We start from the raw sequence: 12,950 nt of genomic DNA, 5'->3' as shown, positions 1-12,950 counted from the left end.
CCACCAGTTATGAGTCTACAAACTATGCTATCCTGCTTTATATAGGTTTGAGTGTTATTTCTTTAAAAATGTAATGGTGGTGCTTTCAAATATATTTTCTAAAGCATTTGCCTAACAAAGTGTGCATATTTTAACTGAAGTAACAACACATGCATTGATCTGTATTGCAATACACGCAGGTGATACACACGTTTCTGTTATAAATTTAATTTTGAAAGTTGCACACCCTGATGATGAACTTTCTATCTCAAAAATAAAAAAGCAAAGCCTGTGTGTCAGCAACTTAAATACAACCTGTCTGTCAGTGTGATCAATTCTTGATTCTAATGAACAAAAGTATCATTGACCTGTATCCATACAGCAGCATGCACTGCAACAGTGCACATTTCCCTGACGTGCTTTTTCACTATGTGAATTCTGAACTTTCTAGCAGGCGTTGTTCTACTTGTCAAAAGCAGTAATTCACATTTCTATTTTCCGCTCTGTAAAATGGACACGGAGAAGATGCATAAAAATAAGAAAAAATAAAAACTATATATATCTTTTACAGTGGATAACCAGCCACCTGCCATCAAAATACCATCTAGAAATTCGAAGGAAGCAGTGTGTATTTTTAGATTTAAGCTGCTCCAAAGCAGCTCTTGTTGGCAGCACAGCTGTAAGCAGTAACCTGTTTGGATCCAAACCTTAGCTCTGTCTCTAAATCAAGCACCTTTAAATCTGAAGTTTACCTGGGACTTAATAGGAGTTAATTTACCGACAACAGCATGAGTCTCGGTGACCTTAGGTTCAATGTACAGTAAGTTTTTCCTTCAGAAACTTCAGATGACATTTGTTTTATTGCACCCTGCCTGGCAGGTAACTCGCTGAAATATCCTACAGGCTGTGATTACGAAGCTCTTTCTGATTCAACTTCGTTTTTATTTGGGTGTGAATATATAGTGTAATGTTGAAAGAAAACAGGTGATATACTGTAAATCACTCATGACTAGGGAAAAAAATGTCCTGGCCGCTGCCCCCAGCATGCCTTGCGGGCAAATAGCTACACTATTCTAATGCTAAACCACGTGATTGATGGAGCAAGTCGAGCGACCATGACTCCGATACTTCTAGTTTCTAGAATAGCCGCTAAACAGCATTTGATTATGGATTTGGAGCACCTAGAGTCGATCGCAGGCATGTTGTTTCAGCTCGTTTTTTGTTAGTCACTAGTGTTTCCCTCCTTCGTCGGCCCTAACAATTTCGTAGGCCCCAGGCACTGTGCTTACAGTGCCCAATGGAAAATTCGGCACTGTACTGTATATCTGTTCCTGCAGGAAAGAAGGTGTTATTTCTGTAGTACTGTATGTTCATCCCTAATATAGGTACATTAAGAAAAGAAGTGAGCAACACAGGAAACATCCTACAATTTGTACAAAGAATTCACAATCACTAGCTTGCGATACCTTAGCTAGGATAGTACATTTACTATCCTGAACTTACGTACAGAAAAGCTTTAAAACCAATGACTCAACAGTCAGCATTGTTCGCCAGATGGATTGTATGAATCACCCCAGCTAAAATTAGCTCTGCTCACTATGTTAAATACAGTACCTCTGTTGTCCAAACAGGCAATACTGAAAACATTGAAAGTCAGGCAAGCAGATAGCAGCACAGTTTTTACTTAAGCAGAAGTCATGCATTTCTATTTACTCTTCTCTTTCACAGGGGATTCATTGTCAATTCGCAGGCTGTTCCTAATCTACAGTACCTGCAAGAGAACTGTTTGCTCATGACAAATCAATAGACTTGTTACAGAGCTGCTCAAGGAGAAATCGTGAGGTGCAGTGAAATTACAAAAGAGTTAATTGAAAGCAGTGGGGTCCCTTCAGAAACTAGTCATTAAAACCTAGCTGCACCAGGTGTTTTTTTTCATTTAAGAGCTTGAGTTTAAGAATTTTATTCCACTTCAGAAAACTTCAATAACAGCAAATGTACAGTTATATGATGATTTTTAGAAATGGAGTCACCTTCCTTATCAAATTTATCAGCTTATTGAGATAAGGTGGGATGCATATTTCATGGATGATGAATTATAGGGTACTATACTATAGGGTGCCAGGATACTTTCTGTAATCGCCTAGCTGCTGAGATCCCATGATACACAGCACCCCCTTTTTATGATCTCTCCTAAACTGTTTGTTGAATGATATGTCACACAGAAGGAAGTGACCCAGCTGGGGGTCTAAGTCTAAGAGTTAGAAGTAACAAATATCTTCACAAGAGGCAAGGTGGTGCACAGAGGCAGCAGCATCTGTACCCAGGTCCTAAATATTCTTCATACAGTATTTATTATTAATTGGCTTTCCCTTCAGCACTAGGAAAGATCAGTCTGATCTGAATAGTACCCACTTCTCAACTCACTTGATAACTGGCAAACATGACTTACTGTAACATAATAAACTTTTGTAATGAATGACCTTACTGAAATGGAATCAATCATTTCAGGAAATACATTTCTCAAGGAAGTTTATTTGATGAGGTTCTAGAATTTAAGAGCCAAAATAAAGCGTGAGCACTTCTCCTTTTTTCACCATGATCCACACCCAATTTGATAAGACAAGATCAATTTATTGTCCATATACAATTTCTTGTATTAGGAATTTGTCTTCTTCACATACCCCAACTTGCTCTCTATGAGACACCCAGACAGGGAGAGAAGCTTGGGGTCAGAGCACAGGCTCAGCCATTTATACTGCGCCCCTGGAGCAGTTGGGGTTAAGGGCCTTGCTCAGGGGCCCAACAGAGTAGGATTCTTCTGCCGGCCGCAGGATACGAACCAGCACCCTTCCAGCCACACGAGCAGATCCTTAGCCACCGCACCACCCTACTATCAATTATGTTATGATATACAGCCCTTTCATTGTACACTATAGGAATTACCAGTATTCGCCCTTCTTATGTCTGCTGTTAACTTTGATCCCTCTAGCAGCACATAAAAACACACATACACAAAGCAAAGGAATATCTTAACATAGCATTGCATGATTCCATGAAAGTCTCAGAGAGCATATGCTGGAAGTACCTGCAGGCTGCTGAGGCGTCCGATCCAGATTACAGGCAGAGGGAAGTCGGAACTGGATTCCTGAAAAAGTGGGTAATATCTATTGTCAATTAGCAGTTCGAAGAATCATGATTTACAGTATTACCCAGACACCCCCCAAATGCACAATTATACGTATCAACTCTATAAAAGTGTAAATAGCTTCAAATGACATTTAAATATTTATCCTCTGCTGTTCATGGTAAGTTTTTAGAAGTCTGGCTGTTTCAGTGTGATGTTTACATTTGATATTTTGGTAATTGGTATGTTTTGCCCCCCCAATCCCTGTGTTTACAGCTCTGTCATGTCAAAAACAAAAAATGTGAAAATATGGGAAAGTTAGAAAATGGTTGATACTTCTTCAAAAATGGCAAAGCAAAATAACAACCTAGGCATCTAGCTAACACGAAAAGAAAAAAAATGCTTTGTTAAATACATTTTGATTTTTAAATAGCACTTTAATGAAAAGAAATGGAAAATCAGAATTGTTCATGCAAGCTTATCCTAGGGTTTCATATATTTGTTAAACATGAGCTATATACAGTATATATACTGTATGTATTTTATACATTGTTTTTATTATAGTGAGGTGGTAAGTTGAAATAGGACAACATTCCATAAAAACAATTCTTTCATGCATATAAGCTGAAACCAAGAAGATATTCTCATGATACCCAAAGCTAATACTGTAATCATTTAACTAAAATTGATAACTGTGTGATAAGGAAGAGCAATTTCTCAAAGTTGCATGTTTTTTTATTTCACACAAAAGCAAAAGTTAAGCTGATTTCATTATATTTTGGGCATTTGTAGCCGCTATCCAGCTCTTCCAGGAGCAATGTGAATTTACATATAAAGTCACAATTTACATACAGTATGCACACCGTATAGTTTGATATGTACTGTATATCTACAAAGATAGATATATGATGCTAATTTGTAAAAGCTGGCTAATGGACAGATATGTACTGTAGCAGACTTTTTACTCAAATCTTTCTTTTTCACTTACTGGGTATCCCTTTTGTCATTGTTGAGAGCATTATTGGACCAAAAATGAGAGCATGCTTAGAGACAAAGTATTAGATACTTGTGTGACATGCCTGACTCTGTAAAATAATTTATAGTTTTAAGAAAAAGAGCTTTAGGCCTTTAGGTATCATTTAAGAAGACCGGCTTTATGCAAGCAATCAAATGAAATCTGATAATGACAGATTAGCAGCAGACTGGTGTTTCTTTTGTTAATTATATATAAATGGAATGACAAATGTGTTTTAAAGCTCAATAAATAACAAATTAACAATAAAATTAGAAAAACGTTTAGGAAAAAAAAACTTTTGAGTGCTGTCTTCGCTTCACTTTGCCGCTAATGGGGTAACTGGGGCCCTGTCTCTCCATCTCTTGGCCAGCTGTTAAATGCTCCTGAAGAGTCTAGCTGACCAAGGTAATGCTCCATTGTTTATGCACGCTCAATGGAGGCCGATGCTACTCATTTTCCCAAAGATGCGCTTTCTGTGAAGTAAAAGAATGGAAGATACTGGATAAAACAGTCAGAAAAAAAGAAAAAAATGAAGCTAATCAACAAATCTAAGAAAAGGTGTAGACAATACAAAGAGGTTAAGGGAAACAGGAAAGAGATAAGAGGATACTAAAGGCAGGGAAAGGAAACAAAAGGAAGAGAAAGGAAGAAAAGGCAAGGAGAGAGAAAACAAAATTTCTTGCAATTTAAACAAAGAAGGCTAAATTGGACAGAGGAAAAGACAAACAGAAACAACTTAATTCGGGTTAACATTAAAGACGTGGAACAGACATCCAGAATGGTTTGAATGTCAATAATTCCTAAATGTATGAAAAATGAATAATAAGAAGCATGACTGAAAAATGTATTTGAAGCTATTTACATTGGTAATGGCTCTTTTAAATTCTCGTTTTTAACATTTTAAATGTAAAACATAGCATACTGCATGAAAAAAGACAGAGCAAACTTGACATTGACAGATGGTTCAGATGTCGTTTCGGAGAACACTTTATGGAGAGAGACAAGATGACTCAATCGCTACCATAAAGAGTTATCGAAATGCCATTCTCATGTTGGCTTTGGTCTGTTGTTTTCTTGTCTCTTTAATGTTAAACTGCAGCAAAATGTAAATTTCCTTCACAACAAACATAGCACAAAATCAGCTGGAATTACTGAGGCTGTCTTTGCAATAGGTGAACAATCTTATCCTTGCACCAGATTGAAGTTTGGGCCACTTTTTTCTAGAAGGGCACTGTCGAGAAAATATTATTAAGCCTTTAGTGTTGCCGTCATCTTTCATGGAGTGTGCTTTCGTTGTACAATGGGCTCTTTAATTCCAATTCTCACTGTTTCTGTTTCTCAGCTGTCACATCATGGCCATAACTCAACGGTTTAATGACACCTCAACCATTGTTTTTCAAAGTGTGTCATTGCTTTGAAAGACATTGTTCCATCCTGACTATCACCTCGAGAAGGAGAGGCTCTTATTTTTACGGTGTAAACTGTTACTGTTAACCCATCTGAACTGGCTTATATGAGCTGTGATGTGCAGCTGCGTGAAAGCTGCTGGAGACTTCAATTCCTAAATGTTGCTTAAAATGATATGAAAAGATGCAATAGTGGGTCCTTTCTGTGAAGAAAGACAATGAACAAATGTTGTTTGGATGTTGACCAGGATGACTTGTTTTTCTAATATTACTTCATCCTTGTGAAGTATGAAACTACACTAATTGCAATGAATTTTAATTCCTTAAAGGACCTGGAAGGTACCTCTGGTCCTTTGCACTGCATATCTTGACAGATGAAAAAATGGTGTTCTGGATTAATACAGTAATACAGTAAAGGAATTTTAAAACTTTCTGAAACACAGTGGGACACAGAAGCACAAAATTAAAAGCCAAGCATGGTAATTGAGGTTTAACAGGTTGGTCCAAATCATATCAGTTTTTAAACTCCAGGTCAAATGTGTAAACGTAATTGTATTTGGAAACAACGGTAGTTCTTTCAGATACTGGTCTGATGAATATATTCCCACAGTATCTATGAAAGACTATGGATATACTGTACAGTACATAAGCTGCATTTAAACAGTTACTGTACATTAGCACATAGACCACATTTAACCCAACATATTGTAAATAGTGTATGCTTCATCAAACTTGACATGATTTGTTACAACACTATTATTATGAATAGGTTAATCTCTTTGTTACAAATATGACAAATTATGATCTTCTGAGGCTAATTATGTGTTTTACAAATTTGTTACAAAGCTGATGTGTGACCTCAATGGTGAGGAGAATTCAGTTACAGAAACAAATGAATTTTACTGGAGACATATTGTACATTTAGCAATGTAATAAAAACACAATTGTCATAGAAGGATGCATGCATTCACAGATAACTGAAAACTGGTTTAACATCCTTACAATTAGAGATTCTGAATTTTTCTTTCCAACATCTTTCCAACAATCATGTAGAACAATTTATGAAAAAATGGTCATTACAGAAGTAACATTCGAGTAGAAATTGTGTTTTAAGTTTAAAATGAATTTAATTCATTAACATCAACCCCCCTTTTGTTTTTGTGGTGGAGGATCAGATATTAATCGCTAAAGTGGGAGTAGTAAAAAGCAAAATGTAACTATTCTTGCCTGTTTAACTGGTTGTTGGCAATGATGAGATTGGCTGGGACACTAAAAAACTGCATTCCAGCAAGCATTACAGGTCTCTGTAAATCCCCAGCATCACAACAACAGGAATAAAAGATTAGGCTCATTCAGTTAATCCAATTATTAGATTAATTAAATAGTTTAGTGTTCAGGAGAAACGAAAACAAAAAGACATTGTGGCTGTCAGGACTGAAATTGTATACCCCACAGCTTATAAAACCAACGGCTGGGAAGATAGATAAAATATGTTTAAAGCCCTATGGCTCTAAACTTAAAATGATACCTATCGGAATAACAGTATTTTTTCATTATACCTGATTTTTACAGAGTATCTGTTTTCCTTTTTTTGCAAATAAAACAAAGCTACTCTGTGCCTTGGCTGTACCCTGTACTGTTGCTGTTGGAAATAGCACACCAGGATAAATGAGTTTCTTTTCAAACTACAGATCAAGAGTTAATATTTAAGACAAACCTCTTATCTAATCAACGTAACACAATTTATTTTGTGTCGGCTACACCGACTTTTCTGTACAGCACTGAATCTGAAACACAAGTATCTCATGTGGTTTTCATTTTGAACCTATGTACAACTAAACAATCAGGGTATGGTGGAGGTTAAATTGGGTAAAAAGCAAAAATCAGAATCCCTGCTATTAAATTTAATTTGTAACTCATCATAACTGAGGTCTGCTTGTCCATTTTTGGCCATAAAAATCCATCTGTCTCTTCATAAACAAATAAAGACATGTGTGACCAATCCATTGCAAGTTTGTATGACTCCATAAACAAAGAAAAGACAAACAAATATAAAAACTATGGAATAACATGTCAAATATCTTAAGTTATATTACTAGTTATATTACCAATTATGTCTCATGATTCATTATAGCTGCTTAAAAAGAGAATGAGCTTCAGAATGTTATTCGTAAACGTTCAGTATAGCATTTTCTTTCAGAGGTCCATCCATTCTCTGTACAGTATAAGGCCCACTTTTGTTTGCAAATATATATTATTGAAAAGTGGCATTTTGATGGTAAGATGTGTAAATGTACTGTACATATCCAAGCAATTCAAGCATCTTTTTTCTAAACTCTTCATCCAATTCAGAGTTATGGGGGAGCCTATCTCAGCAAGCAACGGGCGCAAGGCAGGACACAGCCTGGACAGGACGCCAGTCCACTGCAGAGCTCACACAGACACAGACGCACACACTCACACCAGGGCCAATTTTTACAAAAGCATTTGATCAACCAGGGTGGCTTTGGATCATGGAGGGGAAACCAGAGCACCCAGAGGAAACAACTACAACCACAGGGAGACCATACACACTCCACACAGATATCCCAGGTCCAGAATTGAACCCAAAGACCAAAACACTAATGAGCCTAATAATAAGTTTGTCATTAGATATAGTATGTTTAGCTAGATGCCACCACATTTAAAATTCACTAGAAACAAGCCAATAGAGTGTCTATAGTTTATAGCCTCATAATTAAAAAAAATCTACAGCTGTGGTTTGAGATCTGTAAGACATACTGTACCTGTACAGTATCTCACCATGTACATTGAAAATACTGTAATGTATAAGAAGCACTGTGAATATTTCTGTCAGATGAATTCTGACAAATCCTCAATGTAACTGTGCATAGCAGGAACAAACCATGCTATTGTGTATGGTCCTTGTGTCATGCTGCACTTACAACATAGTGAATATTACAGTTGTCTTGTTAAATAGCAGACAAGATAGCGTTAATTAGGTTTTAAACACAGGACTGAAGACACAAATGCATACAAACACACAAGTATGCACATGCATATCCAAATTCTCTTACATGCACATGCACTCCATTTATTTCTTAATTCTCTCTCTTCCACTCCTGTGCCCTAACACAAGGTACGTTATACAATACTTTTTGAGATTAGACTTTTTATATGTGTTAGTACGTGTGCCTTGTCTGAACTGAATGACTTCTTTCAAGTGAGAAAGAGATGTGTGAGATCAAAATTTCATGACTACAGCCAAGACAATAGCACAATCCCAAACCCCAGTATTTGCTGGAGGTTTTTGATCTGCCACTGGCTTTCTTGCTATTGCTCAGTGGAAACAGGATCTGTAATTTATGATGGGCAGGTGGGTTGAATGTTTGATATATTCAGGGCCCGATGGTCTAAACCTGAAAAATCCTTATTTTTATTATTCAATGATTTGTGCTTAAAACATTACTCTTACACACATTGACATATATTTTAAAGCTGAAGCACTGTGTTTTGTTGGAAATGCCTATATCTTGGCTAAAGCTAATTTATTGACAAAGACAGAATGACAGCAATGCTCCTATCCCCCTCATTACAACTTAAGAAGCTACAGGTGTTATTGGACTTTACTTTTGATGTTCATGAAACTGGAACACAACAATTTAAGTTCTAGTAGTCATCCTAAAATATGTTATTGTAGTTAATCTTAAAATTCAGATTTATGCTATTCTATTTTTTATTTTAATAATTAGGCTCTCAAGCAATATGTTGCTCTTCTGTCTTACTTTGTGATACAATATCTTGTATTATTTTGCTCAATATCACTCATAGGGTTATCTTACCATAGAAAGACCAGGTATTTGAATGTGGAACGTCTACAAGGCAAATAATTTAGGGATGGGAAAACTAGTCAAATATGAAATGAAGAGTCTTAAAACATACAGGATAGTTTTAAACAGAAAATCCATTAACACAGTGTGGTACGAAATCAGACAATTACAAAATTGTTATTTTAGTGATTCAAAACACAATTCTTTTATGAACAGTGAGAGCTCATGAAATGAATTTGTTATGGGATTTCATTCCACAGATTTAAGGGGACACTAAAAATGGTTCACACCTTAACCAGATTTAAGAAAGTGAAGTGAAAGTGAAGAGTGAAGAAAGCATGGCATTTTGAAAATGTCTCAAGTATAAAAATAATACAATCAATTGTCTATAGATATAACACATAATAGTCCACATTTGACAATGCAAATTGTTCTAATTTTAATATTTCAAAGGCACAGCTAAGTTAAAGTTATCACAAAGCAAATTTGTATGGTACATGACATGTATAAAATTAGCAATAGAATTGTCCATTAAAGCTAAGACATACAGTACAGTAACTACCGCAAGACATACACTAAGTCGGTTAAACTCTTTAAGGTTTGGTCTTGTAAGATGTGCAATTTGATATGTGAGGAAGGTCACACCTCCCATTTTTTTACGTCTACACTCATTACAGGGTCGAGGGGGAGCTGGAGCTTATCCTGGCAATCAAAGGGTGTGAGGCAGGGTACACCCTAGACAGAACACAAGATCATCACAGGGCACAGACACAGACATGCTCACACAAGGGCCAATTTTCCCAAAGGCCAACTGCCCTGGCAGTATGTCTTTGGACTTTGGGAGCAAACCCAGAGAAAACTCACATGAACACGAGGACTACATACAAACTCCATACAGATAGCAGCCTGAGTAAGCCTTCAGTAAATCAGTAAAATTAGTCACATTTAGTGAAAGTGGGTGATTCATAGGGTCAGCAAAATTTCTTTCTTGGGTATTAGTAAGAGGTGAATTTACAGCAAAAAATCATTGCTTTTGCCAAATGCTGTTAAAATACAGTAATGTTGTAATTCATGTCAAATAAGATGGTTGTCACTTTTTTTGGATGAGAAACACTTCTACCGCTAAAGGTTGTGTCCAAACCAGATACTTCTCAATTTTGTTTTTGTTTTTATAGACAGGGCACAGACACACACATGCTCACACAAGAGCCAGTTTTTCCCAAAGCCAATTGACCTGGCAGTATGTCTTTGGACTTTGGGAGGAAACTGGAGCACCTAGAGAAAACCCACATGAACATGGGGAGAACATACAAGCTCCACACAGACAGCAGCCTGAGAACTGAAACCAGTGTCCCGGCGTTGTGCCTCTAGTTTAAAATAAATAAAGTAAATCTAATGAATGAATGAATATTATGAATGCCAGAGTAAAACAACTTAATATACCTGATCAGCATTTGAAAATGGAACAAGGTATCCTGAAGAAAAAACCTGAATGAATTATATTTCCTTCAAATATTTAAGTCTCCTTTTATCTGAAAATATTCCCCAACAGCAATATATTGGCTATCTTTTAATTACATTGGAAAATAAAAATGTATTTTGCAAATAAATGCATTTTCAATAAATGCATTCAGTTCCCTGCTATAATACTGTACAATAATACCCTACAACTCAGAATAAACTGTTTTAAACAGTCAACTGCAGCTTTTGATATAATTATGCATTTCATAGCTGATATCATTTGAATATGGAACATAACGATAAGAATCTTGAAGGTCCGCACATCAAGCATGAGCACCTTTTTAAGTGTCTGTGACATTAAGATGGACATACTGTAACACTATTTGATAATTAACTCTATAGGATATGTTTGGGGTGAAAATTTTATTTTATTCTGAAACATTTTCACCTTGAAACACAAAAACTAACCAAATGTCAAACGTCAGATGATCTGGCCCCTGTTCTATTAAAGCAAACATGATCATGGTATGACTGAAAACTTTGATCAACTTTTGGACTACGTGGACATATGACAATGTCTCAGTTCTGTGCTTTACCACTTCAGGGAACAAGTCAAGGATGAAATAATGAATATTGTACTATTAAATCCTTTTCAATAGAAACCCATTATCAAGTACTGGATTTAAAAAATTAATAGTTATTTTGTTTGCAATGAATACATATTACTAATACTGTGATTTAGGAGTGTTCATTTTATTCTGATATTATACTAAGCATGTGTATAAACGTTTTGTACATTTGCAAGTAATTCATAAATACTAATTGGAATTTCAATAGGAGTTGAAAGCAAGTAAAGAAGGGCTATAGAATGTGATGGAAAATGCTATGCATGTATGATGTATCTGAGACAATTGCAGAGCCTAACATAAAGCATGCTTTAAACAATCTGAATCTCCCAGTGTAGCAGACTAACTTGTACAGTAGCTAATCATAGCTCTACAGAGCAGAAAGTTTTTTTTTAATTTTTCAAAATAATGTTGAGAATAAACTTTTTTGTCCCTTTTCTGTTAAATAAGAACAAAAAAAAAATGTTTTGAGTTGTATACATATAAACATACAGTGGTGATGTCCCCGAATGCAGCTTGGATTTTTTTAGTACTGTATTTAAAAATGTACAGTAAAAAAAAATGAACATTTTCCATAAAAAGTGATAATAATATTTTTAAAAAGTATTTATCATTCAGCATGACAGACATTCTGGAGTGTGAAGCTCTTGTACATTAATATTTAGCATACAGCCATCAATAAATCAATAAAATTATTATTCTGAAATTACATTCAGTGAAAGTGGATGGTTGTTAAATTACAGTAATGTTGTAATTCATGTCAAATAAGATGGTTGTCACTTTTCTAGATGAGTACCCCATCTACCACAAAAGATTGTGTCAAAACTAGATACTTCTCAATTTTTTTGTTTTAAAAACATGTTTTAAAAACATTTCTGATTCTTTCACTGTCCTTCTAGAGTCCCGTACAGTACATTTATAAGGAAAAATGTTAATTAATGTAGGCTGCATGTATTGTTAGTAACAGCTACAGAGCCTTTCCATCTCTCTATCCATTTCCTAAGTGCTAAATCCACTTCAGGGTTGTAGGTGAGCCAGAGTCACAATGCAGGACACACCCTGGACAGGACACCAGTCCATCACAGGCCAGAAACAGACACAAACGCAGACACACACACATACTCACATCAGGGACAATTTTCCCAGAAGCCAGTGACCCTATCAGGATGACTTTCGGAGAAAACTGGATCACCCGTAGGAAACCCACACAAACATGGGGAGAACATACAAACTCCACATAGGTGCAGTAGTTGCCCCGGGGCCAGAATTGAACCCAGCCCTGTGCCACCCCAGCAGTTTTCCAATTGGGCTATTTCTTATAAGAGCTACGCAAATGGGAGCGACCCATTTTAAACAGAACTAATCAAAGTGTAACTAAAAAACAATAATCTGAGGTACCACATCCACACCTATGAAGAAGGGTCATTTTATTGAAACCTTGCACACATCGTTATACAATTTTGTCCTTCTACAGTAAACAGTATCTTGCAATATTTTATATGTTTGTGA

At 36.0% G+C, this 12,950-nt stretch overlaps 1 protein-coding gene across 1 annotated transcript in view; it reads right to left on the bottom strand.

Moving 5' to 3' along the window:
• The window catches only part of dlgap2a (DLG associated protein 2a), an 87,008-nt gene that overhangs the window by 25,904 nt on the left and 48,154 nt on the right, over window positions 1–12,950 (bottom strand). Inside the window, exon 6 of the mRNA XM_088936432.1 lies at window positions 3,065–3,124. Within this exon, the coding sequence (XP_088792558.1) occupies window positions 3,065–3,124 (60 nt within the window). The remainder of the gene's footprint in view (window positions 1–3,064; window positions 3,125–12,950) is intronic.

This window comes from Atractosteus spatula, chromosome 2 (assembly GCF_055471065.1).
Source record: "Atractosteus spatula isolate fAtrSpa1 chromosome 2, fAtrSpa1.hap1, whole genome shotgun sequence".
Taxonomy (NCBI): Eukaryota; Metazoa; Chordata; class Actinopteri; order Semionotiformes; family Lepisosteidae; genus Atractosteus; species Atractosteus spatula.
Note: the sequence above shows the minus strand (reverse complement) of the source record. Positions and strands in the feature narration are given on the sequence as shown.